This window comes from Salvelinus fontinalis, chromosome 36, assembly GCF_029448725.1.
Source record: "Salvelinus fontinalis isolate EN_2023a chromosome 36, ASM2944872v1, whole genome shotgun sequence".
NCBI lineage: Eukaryota > Metazoa > Chordata > Actinopteri > Salmoniformes > Salmonidae > Salvelinus > Salvelinus fontinalis.
The window spans coordinates 17,093,094-17,111,091 of record NC_074700.1 but is presented as its reverse complement, the minus strand read 5'-3'; the positions used below and the strand labels follow the sequence as shown (position 1 = coordinate 17,111,091).

General features: G+C 44.0%; 1 protein-coding gene across 2 annotated transcripts; it reads left to right on the top strand.

Moving 5' to 3' along the window:
• The first annotated feature begins 432 nt into the window (after positions 1 to 432).
• On the top strand, positions 433 to 15,931 carry LOC129835328 (claudin-7-A-like). Of its 2 annotated transcripts, XM_055900919.1 has the most exons (5): positions 433 to 859; positions 7,126 to 7,213; positions 9,992 to 10,156; positions 11,490 to 11,574; positions 12,327 to 12,416. In XM_055900919.1, exons 1-4 carry the CDS (start codon positions 637 to 639, stop codon positions 11,548 to 11,550), a joined length of 537 nt encoding a protein of 178 aa, XP_055756894.1. In that variant the 5' UTR covers positions 433 to 636; the 3' UTR covers positions 11,551 to 11,574; positions 12,327 to 12,416. The 2 variants fall into 2 exon arrangements, with proteins under 2 accessions (XP_055756894.1, XP_055756893.1); XM_055900918.1 differs by lacking the exon at positions 7,126 to 7,213 and having other exon boundaries at positions 12,327 to 15,931.
• The last annotated feature ends 2,067 nt before the right edge of the window (positions 15,932 to 17,998 follow it).

Here is a 17,998-nt window from a genome sequence, read left to right as displayed (position 1 = left end):
ATGACGGGTCTTCTCTGAAGGAAAGGCATCCCTCACTGGAAAACAAGTTATAAGAAAAAGTTATTTATTGTCATTTGGCCAGTTGTTGAAGGTAAAATACGAACCTGATGTGTCTCTAGACAGTTCCAGAAGCAAATGTACAAACAGTTTAATCTTTTCAAAAATGTGGGGGTGATTTTTTTCAACGGATAAGGCCTGGGAACACCTGTCAGCTAAGCAACGCTGGCATTCTGAAACTGAACAAATAGTTACCGTCAGCCCGGTAGGAACTATACAGTTGTTTTACAGTACCGACTTGCTCGAGAAACAATTGTAGCTTCCCTGGAATGAAGAAGTAGCAAGGCCAATGGGCGTGACCTAACGGTAAGGGCCCTGGGAGGAGGGGATGCGAGAAGAGACCTCTCACGCATCACCGGGCACGGTGACTGGACACACACACCCCCTCGCGGGCCCTCATGCAGAATTTAAATCCCCCTTCCCGCAAGCTCAGTACTACAGTATTCAAGGTGCGGCTCGAGCTACAACAGGTGGAAAGGAGATCAAGAACCACAACAATATTGTGTTAACTAAAGCCAACAGAAACGTATTTATTTAGTCATTTAAAAAATAATCGATAAAATAATTGTATTTTTAAAGATGGCAAACTCGGGAATTCAACTTTTAGGATTCGCCCTGTCACTCGTCGGTGTCATTGCACTTATCATGGGGACCATTCTTCCACAGTGGAAGATGTCTGCGTACATAGGAGACAACATCATAACGGCGGTTGCCATGTACCAAGGACTATGGATGTCATGCGCTTTTCAGAGCACAGGGCAGCTCCAATGTAAAATCTACGACTCGATCCTGCAGCTAGACGGTGAGTATAAATACACGAAATATTTATTTGTCAGTTATATTTCTATGACGGTATGCGCGTCCGGTGCGCACCTCACGCACTGTGAATTACGCATGCATATAACCCTGTAGGTTATCTTATTATCAAAGGAGGAATGTCATGAGTATGGTGACTTGTTTCGGGGAAGTCTCATGTTGTACCAGTAAATGGAATCGATTGACGGGAGATACAGATGAGCAGACATCTGAGCAGACACCTGAGACTGAGGTCCCCACCCATTTTCCTATGGAGCAGTTCTTCTTCAATGGAGCACATTGGTGTCACTGATAAAGGTGTCGCCTCTGGATTGTTAGTCATTTAATTGCCCCTCTCATGGTTATCATTTAGTAGCACCTTTTGTATTACTATACAGTGGGATACTGTTAACTCCTTTACAGGTGCCACACTCACTGACACTTCAATCACTCTGGATTTTACTCTTGAAAAATCAATTAGAAACGCATCTGACATTTACTCTTATCAGAACCCCTTGTACATCTGGAGTTCTCATTCCTGTTACTGTTCCCGGCAACCTCTCCCCACCTCCCAACTCATTTTCCCCTCCCCTCTCTGCTGTACATTCTCAAACAGCTGCGCTGGTCCACCCCCAAGGTGGTAAGGCCCCGACTGGCATGCCCCCTGCCCATTCATCACCCACTATACCCTGGCATAGAAAGGTGGCACAGGGAGGGTGCTGACTAGGGCTCCAGATGCCAGAGACGTCCTGGTCCTAACTAACTAACTAACTAACTAACTTACGGTAAACGACCAAAAGAGTAGCCATTGCAACAGCAACACAGTAACCTGTGCAGGAATTGTACGCCCTTCCCCTCCCTCTTCCTCCCACCTCGGTTTGCCCCAGACCCTTAGGGCACCATGATGAAGAGAACCTGGGTGTAATTTGGTATAACTCCCCATCTATTCTTCTTGGTTTCTCATGTCATATTGGTTGGTGAGAGGGATTTCATTGAACAGAGATGCCTGTTCAGATTTAGAACACTTAGAGATCCAGTTTTTACTGCTTGTAACTGCTGAAAGTGAGCAGGTTTAGGGGTTCTAGGAATGGTACAGGGGGGGAGTCAGGGTGGTACCGTGGGGTACAGGGGGATCAGGGTGGTACCGTGGGGTACAGGGGGGTCAGGGTGGCACCGTGGGGTACAGGGGGGGAGTCAGGGTGGTACCTTGGGGTACAGGGGGGTCAGGGTGGCACCGTGGCGTACAGGAGGGGAGTCAGGGTGGTACCGTGGGGTACAGGGTGGTCAGGGTGGCACCGTGGGGTACAGGGGGGTCAGGGTGGTAATGTGGGGTACAGGGGGGTCAGGGTGGCACCGTGGGGTACAGGGGGTCAGGGTGGTAATGTGGGGTACAGGGGGGGTCAGGGTGGCATCGTGGGGTACAGGGGGTCAGGGTGGTAATGTGGGGTACAGGGGGGTCAGGGTGGCACAGTGGAGTACAGGGGGGTGAGGGTGGTACTGTAGGGTACAGGGCCCAGGGTGGTAACGTGGGGTGCAGGGGGGTTAGGGTGATATTCCATGGTATCCCCAATTTGCATGCCTGGCATGTCCTCGTTGTGTTTAGAATATAGCAGAAGAGGAATTTCTCTTCCTTCCTTCCTTCATTCCTTCCATCCTCTCTCCTCCTCCTCCATCCCTCCATCCATCCATCCCTCCCTCCCTCCCTCTCTCCCTCCCTTTCTCCCTTTCTCAGGGTTGGAGTTTTTTTTGTGACCTCAGGAATGGCCTAGACTGGCACAGACGGTTTGGGGTGGCCTCTGCTTCGCCCTCGCTGTCAGTTTTATGAGATGGGGTGACAGATTAGGGGGTCCTGACAGTAGCTTTCAATCCCCCCTCCCCTAAACAACAGCAAACTGTGTGATCATGCTCTCCACAGCCGATGTAAGACCTTTAATCAAATTAAAATCTAATTGTATTTGTCACATGCTACCAAATACAACAGGTGTAGATCTTACAGTGAAATGCTTACTTAAAGCCCTTAAAACTTTTCTAGGGTAGGGGGCAGCATTCGGAATTTTGGATGAAATGCATGCCCAAATTAAACTGCCTGCTTCTCGGGCCCAGAAGATATGATATGAATGTGGTAGATTTGGATAGAAAACACTCTAAAGTTTCCAAAACTGTTAAAATAGTGTGTGTGAGTATAACATAACTGATTTGGCAGGCGAAAACCTGAGAAAAATCCATTCAGGAAGTAGTTTTTTCTGTTGGTTTTGTAGTTTTCTATTCAATGCCATTACAGTATCCATTGACTTCGGACTCAAATTGCAGTTTCTATGCCTTCCACTAGACGTCAACAGTCTTTAGAAATTGTTTCAGGCTTGTATTCTGAAAAATGAGGAAGTAAGAGCAGTCTGAATGAGTGGACCCTAAAGTGTCACAGAGCTTTTTCATGCGCGAGACCGAGAGTGCCTTTCTTGTTAACCTTTGACGTTATTGTCCGGTTGAAATATTATCGATTATTTAGGCTAAAAACAACCTGAGGATTGAATATAAACATTGTTTGACATGTTTCTATGAACTTTACGGATACAATTAGGATTTTTTTGTCTTCCTGTTTTGACTGCGTTTGAGCCTGTGGATTACTGAAGAAAACGCGCGAACAAAATTGAGGTTTTTGGATATAAAGAGACTTTATCGAACAAAAGGAACATTTATTGAGTAAATTAAGGTCTTTTTATTTTTTTTATACCCCCTTTTTCTCCCCAATTTCATGGTATCCAATTGATAATAATTACTATCTTGTTTCATCGCTACAACTCCCATACCGGCTCGGGAGAGACAAAGGTCGAAAGCCATGCATCCTCTGAAACACAACCCAACCAAGCAGAGGAAACACCGTGCGACCTTGGTTAGCGCGCACTGCGCCCGGCCCACCACAGGAGACGCTGGTGCGCGATGGGACAAGGATATCCCTACCGGCCAAACCCTCCTTTACCCAGATGACGCTAGCCCAATTGTGCGTCGCCCCATGGACCTCCCGGTCATGGCCGGCTGCGACAGAGCCTGGGCGCGATCCCAGAATCTCTGGTGGCACAGCTAGCGCTGCGATGCAGTGCCCTAGACCACTGCGCCACCCGGGAGGCCTGAGTAAATGAATGTCTGCTGAGTGCAACCATATGAAGATCATCAAAGGTAAGGGATTCATTTTATCTCTATTTCTGACTTGTGTAACTCTTCTACTTGGCTGGTTACTGTTTGTAATGATTTGTCTAGTGGGCTATGTTCTCAAATAATCGTAAGGTATGCTTTCGCCGTAAAGCATTTTAAAAATCTGACACCGTGGTTGGATTCACAAGCAGTTCATCTTTAAACCTATGTAAAATATGTTTTGTTTTCTGAATTTTTATAATGAGTATTTCTGTATTTGAATTTGGCGTCCAGCAGTTTCACTGGCTGTTGAAGAGGTGGGACGCTAACGTCTCACGTACCCAAGAGTGAAAATAATAATAAGAGAGAAGAAAAACAAATCATTAAAGAGCAGCAGTAAATAACAATAGCGGGGTTATACACAGGGGGTACCGGTTCAGAGTGAATGTGTCAATGTGCGGGGACACATTGTCGAGGTAGTTGAGGTAATTATGTACATGCAGGTAGGGTTATTAAAGTGGCTATGCATAGATGATAACAAAGAGAAGCAGCAGCGTGGGGGGGTGCAAATAGTCTGGGTAGCCATTTGATTAGCTGTTCAGGAGTCTTATGGCTTGGGGTTAGAAGCTGTGTAGAAGCCTCTAGGACCTAGAGTTGGCGCTCCGGTACCGCTTGCAGAGCGGTAGCAGAGAGAACAATTTATGACTGGGTGGCTGGAGTCTTTGGCCATTTTTAGGGCCTTCCTCTGATATCGCCTGGTTCAGAGGTCCTGGATGGCAGAAAGCTTGGCCCCGGTGATGTACTGGGCCGTACGCACAACCCTCTGTAGTGCCTTGCGGTCGGGGGCCGAGCAGTTGCCATACAAGGAAGTGATGTAACCCGTCAGGATGCTCTCGATGGTGCAGCTGTAAAGATATAGGAGGACCCATGCCCATAAAGTCTCTTTATATCTGAGGACCCATGCCAAATCTTTTCAGTCTCCTGAGGGGGAAAAGTTTTTGTCGTGCCCTCTTCACGCCTGTCTTGGTGTGCTTGGACGATGTTAGTTTGTTGGTGATGTGGACGCCAAGCTTTCAACCTGCTCCACTACAGCCCCGTCAATGAGAATAGTGGCGTGCTCGGTCTTCCTTTTCCTGTAGTCCACAATCATCTCCTTTGTCTTGATCACGTTGAGGGAGTGGTTGTTGTCCTTGCACCACACGGTCAGGTCTCACCTCCCTATAGGCTGTCTCAGCAAACATAATGATGGTGTTGGAGTTGTGCCTGCCGTGCAGTCATGAGTGAACAGGGATACAGGAGGGGACTGAGCATGCACCCTGAGGGGCCCCCGTGTTGAGGATCAGCGTGGCGGATGTGTTGTTACCTAATCTTACCACCTGGGGGCGGCCCGTCAGGAAGTCCAGGATCCAGTTGCAGAGGGAGGTGTTTAGTCCCATGGTCTTTAGTTTAGTCATGAGCTTTGAGGGAACTATGGTGTTGAACACTGAGCTGTAGTCAATGGATAGCATTCTCACGTAGGTGTTCCTTTTGATCAGGTGTGAAAGGGCAGTGTGGAGTGCAATAGAGATTGCATCATCGGTGGATTTGTTGGTGCAGTATGCAAATTGGATTGGGTCTAGTGTTTCTGGGATAATGGTGTTGATGTGAGCCATAACCAGCCTTTCAAAGCATTTCATGGCTACAGACGTGAGTGCTATGGGTCGTTAGTCATGTAAGCAGGTTACCTTAGTGTTCTTGCGCACATGGACTATGGTGGTCTGCTTGAAACATGTTGGTATAACAGACTCAGACAGGGAGAGAATGAAAATGTCAGTGAAGACACTTGCCAGTTGGTCAGCACATGCTTGGAGAACACGTCCTGGTAATTCGCCTGCACCAGAGGCCTTGTGAATGTTGACCTCTGATGCACTCATGCATGTTTCAGTGTTACTTGCCTTAAAGCGATTATAGATAAATAAAGTTATTTAGCTTGTCTGGCAGGTGCGTGTCACTGGGCAGCTCTCGGCTGTGCTTCCCTTTGTAGTCTGTAATAGTTTGCAAGCCCTGCCACATCCAACGAGCGTCGGAGCCGGTATAGTACGATCCAATCTTAGTCCTGTATTTACGATTTGCCTGTTTGATGGTTTGTCAGAGGGCATAGCGGGATTTCATATAAGCTTCCGGGTTAGAGTCCCGCTCCTTGAAAGCGGTGGCTCTACCCTTTAGCTCAGTGCGAATGTTGCCTGTAATCCATGGCTTCTGGTTGGGGTATGTACGTACAGTCACTGTGGGGACGACGTCCTCGATGCACTTATTGATAAAGCCAGTGACTGATGTGGTGTACTCCTCAATACCATCGGAAGAATCCCGGAACATATTCCAGTATGTGCAAAACAGTCCTGTAGTTTAGCATCTGCTTCATCTGACCACTTTTTTTATAGACCGAGTCACTGGTGCTTCCTGCTTTAATTTGTGCTTGTCAGCAGGAATCAGGAGAATAGAGTTATGGTTAGATTTGCCAAATGGAGGGCGAGGGAGAGCTTTGCACTATGTGTGTGGAGTAAAGGTGGTCTAGAATTTTTTTCCCTCTGGTTGCACATTTAACATGCTGATAGAAATTCAGTAAAACTGATTTAAGTTTCCCTGCATTAAAGTTACCGGCCACCGCCGGTAACGTTTTCCTGTTTGCTTATGGTGGAATACTGCTCATTGAGTGCGGTTTTAGTGCCAACCTCGCTTTGTGGTGGTATGTAGACAGCTACGAAAAATACAGATCTACAACTTGACATGATATGCTCTACCTCAGGCGAGCAAAACTTTGACACTTCCTTAGATATCGTGCACCAGCTGTTGTTTACATAAATGCCTAGGCCCCCACCCCGTGTCTTACCAGAGGCTGCTGTTCTGTCTTGCCGATAGAGTGTATAACCCGCCAGCCTTATGTTTTTAATGTCGTCGTTCAGCCAAGACTCGGTGAAACATAAGATGTTACAGTTTTTAATGTCCTGTTGGTAGGCTATACGTGCTTTCAGTTCGCACCATTTATTTTCCCGCGATTGAACGTTAGCTAGCAGAACGGAACGCAAGGGCAGATTAGCCACTCATCGGCTGATCCTCGCAAGGCACCCTGATCTTTTGCTTCGAAATCTCTGTTTCCTTCTCCAGCAAATCACAGGAATCGGTGCCTGGTCGGGTGTCTGCAGTATATCCTCGTGTCCAGCTCATTGAAGAAGAACTCCTCGTCCAATTTGAGGTAAATAATGCCGGTTCTGATGTCCAGAAGCTCTTTTCGGTCATAAGAGACGGTAGCAGCAACATCATGTACAAAACAAGTTACGAACAATGCAAAAAAATATATAAATAGCATGATTGGTTGAGAGTCGATAATACGGCAGCCCTACCCTCCGACGCCATCATAAACCGGTCAACATTCACAAGGCCGCAGGGCCAGACAGATTACAAGGACGTGTACTCCGAGCATGCGCTGACCAACTGGCAAGTGTCTTCACTGACATTTTCAACCTCTTCCTGTCTGAGTCTGTAATACCAACATGTTTCAAGCAGACAACCATAGTCCCTGTGCCCAAGAACACTAAGGTAACCTGCCTAAATGACTTCCGACCTGTAGCACTCAAGTCTGTAGCCATGAAGTGCTTTGAAAGGCTGGTCATGGCTCACATCAACACCATTATCCCAGAAACCTTAGACCCACTCCAATTTGCATACTGCCCTGAAAGATCCACAGATGATGCAATCTCTGTTGCACTCCACACTGCCCTTTCACACCTGGACAAAAGGAATACCTAAGTGAGAATGCTATTCATTGACTACAAGGCAACGATCAACATCATAGGGCCCTCAAAGCTCATCACTAAGCTAAGGACCCTGGGATTAAACACCTCCCTCTGCAACTGGATCCTACACTTCCTGACGGGCCGCCCCCAGGTAGTAAGGGTAGGTAACAACACATCCGCCACGCTGATCCTCAACACGTGGGCCCCTCAGGGGTGCGTGCTCAGTCCCCTCCTGTACTCCCTGTTCAATCATGACTGCACGGCCAGGCACGACTCCAACACCATCATTAAGTTTTCCGATGACACAAACGTGGTAGGCCTGATCACCGACAACGATGAGACAGCCTATAGGGAGAAGGTCAGAGACCTGATCGTGTGGTGGAAGAACAACAACCTCTCCCTCAACGTGATCAAGACAATTGAGATGATTGTGGACTACAGGAAAAGGAGGACCGAGCACGCCCCCATTCTCATCGACGGGGCTCTAGTGGAGCAGGTTGAGAACTTCAAACTAACATGGTCCAAGCATACCAAGACAGCTGTGAAGAGGGCACGACTCAGGAGACTGAAAAGATTTGTCATGGGTCCTCAGATCCTCAAAAGGTTTTACAGCTGCACCATCAAGAGCATCCTGACGGGTTGCATCCCTGCCCGGTATGGCAACTGTTCAGCCTCCGACCACAAGGCACTACAGAGGGTAGTGCATACGGCCCAGTACATCACCAGGGCCAAGCTTCCAGACATCCAGGACCTTTATACCAGGCGGTGTCAGAGGAAGGCCCTAAAAATGGTCAAAGACTCCATCCACCCAAGTCATAGACTGTTCTCTCTGCTACCGCACGGCAAGCGGTACCGAAGTGCCAAGTCTAGATCCAAGAGGCTTCTAAACAGCTTCTACCCCCAAGCCACAACACTCCTGAACATCTAATCAAATGGCTACCCAAACTATTTGCATTGCCCTCTTCTACGCTGTTGCTACTCTCTGTTATTATCTATGCATAGTCACTTTAATAACTCTACCTACATGTACATATTACTTCAATTACCTCGACACTGGTGCCCCGCACATTTACTCTGTACCGGTACCTCCTGAATGTAGCTCCGGCTATTGTTATTTTACTGCTGCTCTTTAATTATTTGCTATTTCTATCTCTTACTTTTTTTGGGGGGGGGGTATTTTCTTAAAACTGCATTTATTTATTTATTTTTATTTCACTAGGCAAGTCAGTTAAGAACAAATTCTTATTTACAACGACGGCCTAGCAAAAGGCCTCCTGCGGGGAAGTGGGCTGTGATTAAAAATACAAAATAAATCAAATATAAATATAGGACATAACACACATCATGACAAGAGAGACAACACAACACTACATAAAGAGAGACCTAAGACAACATAATAGCAAGGCAGAAACACATGACAACACAGCATGGTAGTAACACAACATAACAACAACATGGTAGCAACACATGACAACACAGCATGGTAGCAACACAACATAACAACAACATGGTAGCAACACATGACAACACAGCATGGTAGCAACACAACATAACAACAACATGGTAGCAACACATGACAACACAGCATGGTAGTAACACAACATAACAACAACATGGTAGCAACACAACATGGCAACAACATGGTAGCAACACATGACAACACAGCATGGTAGTAACACAACATAACAACAACATGGTAGCAACACATGACAACACAGCATGGTAGCAACACAACAACAACATGGTAGCAACACAACAACAACATGGTAGCAACACAACATGACAACAACATGGTAGCAACACATGACAACACAGCATGGTAGTAACACAACATAACAACAACATGGTAGCAACACATGACAACACAGCATGGTAGCAACACAACATAACAACAACATGGTAGCAGCCCAAAACATGGTACAAACATTGTTGGTTAAGGGCTTGTAAGTAAGCATTTCACAGTAAGGTCTACACTTGCTGTATTTGGCGCATGTGACAAATACAATGTGATTTGGAAGAGAGAGAGAGAGTTAGAGGGGTAGAGAGACTTGCTGATCTTTTATTTTAATTTTACATTCTGCAATATATCCCACAAGTCTATAAATTAAAGCTATCTATAACTGTGTCACACCACTCTCTCCCTCTCTCTCTCACTATCTTGCTACTCCTTTCCCTCCTCTCCCTTTCCTGCTCTCTCTCCTCTCCCTGGTGTGTATGTGTGTGCGTATGTTTCTCAGGCGCTCTCCAGGCCACCCGTGCCCTGATGATTGTTGGCATCATCGTATCCATTGCTGGGCTGGGCGTGGCCACCATGGGCATGAAGTGTACCACCTGCCGAGGAAACAGAAAAGTGTGGAAGTCTCGCACCGCCATGACTGGAGGCATCATCCTACTGGTTGGAGGTGAGAGAGAGAGAGAGGGAGAGAGAGAGAGAGGGTATAGAGAGAGAGGCTATAGAGATATAGGGATAGAGATAGAGAGAGATATAGAGAGATAAGCTATGTTAAAGGGGCTATAGAGAGATAGAGATAGAGAGATAGAGATAGATATAGAGAGAGAAGCTATGTTAAAGGGGCTATAAAGAGATAGAGATTGAGATAGAGAGATAGAGAGAGATATAGAGAGAGAAGCTATGTTAAAGGAGCTATAGAGAGATAGAGATAGAGATAGAGAGATAGAGATAGATATAGAGAGATAGAGAGAGAGAAGCTATGTTAAAAGAGCTATAGAGAGATAGAGATAGAGAGATAGAGATAGATATAGAGAGAGAAGCTATGTTAAAGGAGCTATAGAGAGTGATCAGAATAATCACCACAAACATTATATTTTCTTAGGCTCCAGAGTTTTCCTTACATGGTCAAATGACTTGGTCATGAAAATCTCAGGGCCCTACTTTTTTTAACATTCTTTCTAAGCTGGTCTGAGATCTGTGCTTATTATGTCACTTGGTCATTCTGGTCCTTAACAGGGGCTATATAGAGAGATCGAGAGAATCATCACAGGCATATACTGTATTTTTATTTATGCGTAGGCACTTCTTATTTAACATTACATGAAAAGATCTGTGTTAGAGGTCACTTGGTAATTCTGGTCCAGCGTCTGAGATCTTAGAGACTACTGTATGTAGGAGGTTTGACCCTCTATCTGGTCACCAGCTGCTCTCCCACTCATCTAAGCCTGACGAAGACCTTCGGTTCAAAACTTGCACAATAAAAGTCACACTCATCTACTCAGGTTCCCCTGGAGGTCACTTAGGGAGAGAATGGGGCATTTTTACTGACTCTGTGGCTATTACTCTGACACTATTCCCTATTTAGTGCATTACTTTTGACTAGGGCCTATAGAGATCTGGTCAAAAGTAGTGCACTATATAGGGAATAGTGTGCCATTTGGGATGCTGGTTGTTACTGTTATATAAGAGGTCATTATTAACTCTCATCAGACAATGGCAGTAAAATCTAATGGTTAGGGCCTGTTATTCACAAAGTGTCTCAGAATAGAAGTGCTGATCTAGGATCAGTTCTTTATTTTAGATTATAATTAATGGACAGGGGGGACTAGATCTTAGCGCATTTGAAGACTCTTATAGGTCAATGGCAGTAAATAGCTAATGACTGGAACTCAATAGCTAGCCTCCCATTGACTTCTTGAGTGTTTGGCTCCCCTCTCTCAAATACGTCTTTATGATGTCTCGATGTACTGATCTGTCTGTATCTGTTTGATCTTTTCCTTCAGCTCTGTGTGCATTAGTGGCCTGCTCGTGGTTCGCTCACAATCTCATCCGGGCCTTTTATAACCCATATACTCCTGTCAACACCAAGTAAGTATCCCTACAAAATGCCTGAATGTATTGGCCTTTTCCCTTCTATTGAGTGGTCTTATTTTAAAAAAGGTCCAATAAGCAGAAATTGTGCCGCCATTTCCTGGTTTCTAAAATTCTAATAGTTCACCAAGTTTCAGTTTGTGATAAAACAAACAACCCCTAGTGTAGTGCAGGAGTAGGTAGCCTTGGTCCTCGTAGAATGCAGCATCCACTTCATGTTTTTTATTTAACTGACCTGGAAGACCAGGTGTGTTGAATTTAGGCAATCACTGAACTGATAAATTAACTCAGGTTGGGCAGGTGGGGTGCCTAGTTGGGACAAAGGGTTGCCCAATCCTGGGTTAGAGAATCATTGTACCATCTGAACCACTACAAAATATATTTTCAATAACCAAAAATATTGTATTTTCAGATGTTTGAATCTGATGTACAAAAACAAAAGTAAAAGACACAAAAACGAAATGAGAAAAAAATGAACGAGAAGCATAGAAATAGCGCACATAGAAGAGATCTACCACTTCTTAGACTTGCTTTCAATGCGAATAACAGATCTATAACTATCATTTCTATGTGCAGTAATACCTTTCAAGCAAAGTTGGCTTGGTGCCGTCTTAAGTCTTTGAATATTGACTTAAAATAATGCAAGGCTGGAGAAAAAATGTGCACACCCCAAGACTTTCCAGGAGAATAATGTAAGAACACTGTTCTAGAACAACGTCTCACTCTTCTCTCCATTTCCCCAATAACAGGTTTGAGTTTGGGGCAGCCATCTTCATCGCCTGGGGGGGTTCTTTCCTGGACCTGCTGGGGGGAGCCATGCTGGCATCTTCCTGCCCCAGGAGTAAAAAGCCGGTGCCCAAATACCCTGTCATGAGTGGCGTGAGTGCTCGCTCACCATCCAGCAGCACCAAGGAGTACGTGTGAGCTAAATCAAGCTGCCAGATTATAATGAGATTCATGAGGTTTTATAATGAGGTTTACAGATCTGCCCCCGCCACCCCACCCCACCAGGACCGTTGTGATGTCTCTCACCCACTCCCAAAATTCCACAATTGTTTATGAGTGGGCCTCACAAATACACTATAATTGGTTATTGGATCCCCCATATATTATGCCTTTGTGTAATATGAGAACATGCACCCTAACACACACACACACTTCTCTTATTACAGCCAAGATGCAGCATCATGGCAAACACTCACCTCCCTGTAAGAAACACTGTCTACTTAAATGAACATTTCCATTGTAATTGAAGGTAGTCAATTAAACGTGTTGTGGTGCTAAGGTCCTACTCTTGGCATACTCATGGGACAGCTATGTATGTAAAATAGGAAATGTGACTAGCGCACCACCAATACTTTTACAATGGAGTTTTCTGTAGACGTGACCGTCTCCAATTGTGTTCAATGTTCAAGCCAAATGGAACTTCACACTAGTTGTAAGTGACTGTACACGCTCTGGTGAATCACCGGACAATTCACTATTGCACTCCAAAAGGGAGGGGGCTTTTCATACAGGCCTGCAATCTACTCTGTCCCATTATAAAATCTCTCAGAACAGTCATTCTCAACAGGTGCATTATTACAAGAAGTGTTTTTTTTTATTATTGTACTACATAATATACAGTGCATTCGGAAAGTATTCAGACAACTTTCCATTATCCACATGTTGTTAGGTTACAGACTTTATCTAAAATGTGTAAAATACATTTTTTCCTCATCAATCTACACGCAATGTCCTATAATGTCAAAGCAAAAACAGGTTTAGAAGTTTTTGCAAATGCATTAAAAATAAAAAACAGAAATACCTTATTTACATAACTATTCAGACACTGCTATGAGACTCAAAATTGAGCTCAGGTGCATCCTGTTTCCATTGATCATCCTTGAGATGTTTCTGCAACTTGATTGGAGTCCACCTGTGGTAAATTCAATTGATTGCACATGATTTGGAAAGGCACACATCTGTCTATATAAAGGTCCCACAGTTGACAGTGCATGTCAGAGCAAAAACCAAGCCATGACGTCGAAGGAATTGTCAGTAGAGCTCCGAGACAGGATTGTGTCGAGGCACAGATCTGGGGAAGGGTAGCAAACAATGTCTGCAGCATTGAAGGTCCTCAAGAACACAGTGACCTCCACCATTCTTAAATGGAAGAAGTTTGGCACTACCAAAACTCTTCCTAGAGCTGGCCACCCGCCTGAGCAATCTGAGCAATCGGGGAGGTGACCAAGAACCTGCTGGTCACTAATACAGAGCTCCAGAGTTCCTCCGTGGAGATGGGAGAACCTTCCAGAAGGACAACCATCGCTGCAGCACTCCACCAATCAGGCTTTTATGGTAGAGTGGCCAGACAGAAACCACTCCTTGTAACGGCTGTCCTCCTCTTCTTCATCCGAAGAGGAGCAGGGATTGAACCAAGGCGCAGTGGAGTTTGAATACATAATGAATTTATTGACAAGACGAAAAAACACGAACTTGACTATACACTAACAAAACAAATAAACGGTGTAGAACAGATCTGAACGACGGACTCACATAACACACGAGAACGCACGAACAGGGGAAAAAGCCTACACATAAATGACACTTAACAAACAAAACCGAAACCAGTCCCGTGTGGCGCAACGACATACACAAACACAGGAGACAATCACCCACAACGAACACTGTGACAACGCCTACCTAAATATGACTCTTAATTAGAGGAACGCCAAACACCTGCCTCTAATTAAGAGCCATACCAGGCAACCCAAAACCAACACAGAAACAGAAAACATAGAATGCCCACCCAACCTCACGTCCTGACCAACTAACACACATAACAACTAACATAAATAGGTCAGGAACGTGACACTCCTCAGTAGAAGGCACATGACAGCCCGCTTGGAGTTTGCCAAAAGGCACCTAAAGGACTCTCAGACCATGAGAAACAAAATTCTCTGGTTTGATGAAACCAAGATTGAACTCTTTGGTCTGAATGCCAAGCGTTACGTCTGTAGGAAACCTGGCACCATCCCTACAGTGAAGCATGGTGGTGGCAGTATCATTCTGTGGGAATGTTTTTCAGCGGCAGGGACTGGGAGACTTGTCAAGATCGAGAGAAAGATGAACGGAGCAAAGTACAGAGAGATCCTTGATGAAAACCTGCCCCAGAGTGCTCAGGACCTCAGGCTGGGGTGAAGGTTCACCTTCCAACAGGAAAACCTTAAGCACACAGCCAAGACATTGCAGGAGTGGCTTCGGGACAAGTCTCTGAATGTCCTTGAGTGGCCCAGTCAGAGCCCGGACTTGAACCGGATCGAACATCTCTGGAGAGACCTGAAAATAGCTGTGCAGCGACGCTCCCCATCCTACCTGACAGAGCTTGAGATGATCTGCAGAGAAGAATGGGAGAGATTCTCCAACACAGGTGTGCTAAGCTTGTAGCTTCATACCCAAGATCACTCGAGGCTGTAATTGCTGCCAAATATGCTTCAACATAGTACTGAGTAAAGGGTCTGAATACTTATGTAAATGTGATATTTCAGTTTTCAAAATTTCTACAAACCTGTTTTTTGTTAGTCATTATGGGGTATTGTGTGTAGTTTGATGAAGGGGGAAAAAACGATTTAATCCATTTTAGAATAACGCTGTAACGTAACAAAATGTGGAAACAGTCAAGGGGTCTGAATACTTTCCGAATGCACTGTACATTATCATCAAACTTGTTTTTTTAATGTGTTTTATAATTTGTTCATTATTCTGTATGAAGGCATCCTGTGTTCTGATGTCCACACTAGCGTTCTACTTAGGATGGAACAATATATTTGGAACGCATTATAGATAGTATGCTAGTGGTGTTCTTAGAATGTAGCCTGTGTTTTAAATGTAGCAGACTACGGTATTACCATTCCTAAGTGCTAGCGTAGTCCAGTTCAGCCTTGTCTTTTTGCCTTTGGCTTTAAACAGCATAAGGAATATTTGATATTGAATCTTTGTGCTGCACATTGCGAAAGCTCAACCATACTGCCTTTGCCTGAAAAAGATGTTCAGCAGAATTTTAATGCTGGGTCCTTTTGTATTTGTTTGTTGTAAGCATATAAATTAAATTGCTAGATAGTAATAGTAACTAGGTTACTTATTTGTAATATTTCTATGTATGTAAGATTAAGATGTTCTGAAAGGTTTTTAGAAATGATTGTTTTAATCAAATGCAGCTTTATTTTTTTTCTTTATCTAGCCCATTTTTTTTATTATTGAAAAGTTGACTCAGTGTTTTTTCTCTCATCACAATAGTTGAAATGCAATGTCTTAACTGTCAACGTCCCATTATACAACAACTCTGGTAGTAAAATACACAACAGGAATATTATACAGCTTGTGATGTGTTTTTTGTTGTATTTGTCTCGACATGGGGGCTCGTATTTGGCTGTTTAGAAGTTTGACATAGGCTAGCGTAATTCTGGAGGATGCTTAGCAATCAAATGTTACATTAAAAAAGAAAAGCTCCTCTTTTATTTCAAATAAGACATTATTATGCTAAACTCCTCCCATTTTCATGCAAATGTTCCCAATGCACATAACAATTCCATCCATTTAAGTCATGTGATAGTGAATGCATCACAATGAGCCATGATATGAAATGCAATGTTTCACTGAAAGACGTGACCAAAGTATACAAGAAAGTTACAGGCTTTGGTTAGGTCAATATTGTCCATATGACATTGAAACAGTATGTGTGTCCCAAACAGCACCATTTACCTATATAGTGCACTACTTTTGACCGGGGCTCATAGGTCCCATGCAAGGAATAGGGTGCCATTTGGGACTAAGTCATTATTGTAATAATATTTAAACACCAAAGAAGAAAGTAGCCCTTCTGGACAGGAAAATTGTCCTGACATGTTTTGATGCTTCAATAGAATCTGTGCATAGAAATATGTAAAGTTTCATCATCACATACAATTTAACAGTCATTCCCACAAAGTGTATCATTACGCCATAATACGAAAAACAACATAATCCATATATTATATAAATTCTTTGAAAAAATTTGCTAAAAATTGTATAAACCAAAACTGTATTTTGTTGTAAATCTAAATTATCATCAGTAGCCATCTTTTCCAACTGTCCCTGCATTCCAAAATAGTGATTATTCAACAGTAACCTGACACTCCACAAGGTGAAGCACAGATTTAGGTTAAGTCACAACAATTAGTAACCTAATGTTCCATCTGCACGTTACACATTAACAGGCTTCCTTCCTTCCTTCCAAGGATGATTTCCATTTGATCTTATAATTTAAAGAGTGCAACTTTTTTCAAATGTTGCCCTTCAGAAGCTTTAGAGACAAGCCACACTGTACTTTTCCAAGTGCAGATATTACTGCCGTAGTGGACTAGGAACAGAACAGGTTTCAGTACAATTCATTCACAGTATAAGAACAGCTAAATAAAGCACAATATACAAGCTTTAGATGCAAAGGTCTATAGAATCCTAGAATTCCGGCAATAGAATTGTCCTATTTGTGCCACGATGAGAGTTTCCATCTAATATGGAGGTCACTTGTAATATTGATGGATTAAGACCAAATTGATTCAGTTGAGTTTGGCTTCGAAGAACTTCATGGTCACATGTGGTGTTTAGGAGATGGGTGAGAGGATGAGGGACATGGGACATTGTCTATTATTATTCATGTCATCATCCACGTCCTCGTCCACTGGAAAGCGAGCAGTAACATGAGAGTTAAGGTTTAGTAGTTGCAATCTACTCATACAGTTAGTGTTTAAGGTAGAATCATCAGAATCATATTTTCTTCTTATTTGGATAGGATAAAGTTGTAAAGTGATGGTTTTAAATGAATCTCTGATGCAAGAAAACCTCTTGTTCTATACTCACAAAAAAACAGACATTATCACAAAAATACAATATGGTATATCTCGCTCTCAAAATAATGTGGGTATACAGTGAGAACATATATCTTTCCACTTAAGGCTACTCACCTTTCTTAGAACAACCAATTTGTCAGAGCTTGGGCACACGGTGCCCTAGTCTCTGTGGGTTCAGTCTCTCACCATGTCGGTTCTGTGCTACCACCTGGGTGTATCCCCGGTTGAACTGACCTGTTGGACCTGACTGTCTCGGGCCATTAGGTGGAATCAAATCTAGCATCCCATACATCTCCACTCTACAGCAGGGCGCGCGCGCTCTTCTCCGTTTCGTCCACTAGATGTCCTCCTAGATTCTCTCTTCTCACTTTGCCGGGGTTTACTTCCACAATGGCATTAAACAGTGTTCTGGGATTGTTTACAAGCGAAATCACCAGAAATAGCCCGTTGACACAACCTGTGGATAGGGAAATTGTTGCCATGAAAACATGGCGAGGCTACATGGACACACCTAGTGCCCAAATGGACGACTTAAGAAGCGCAGCTGAGAG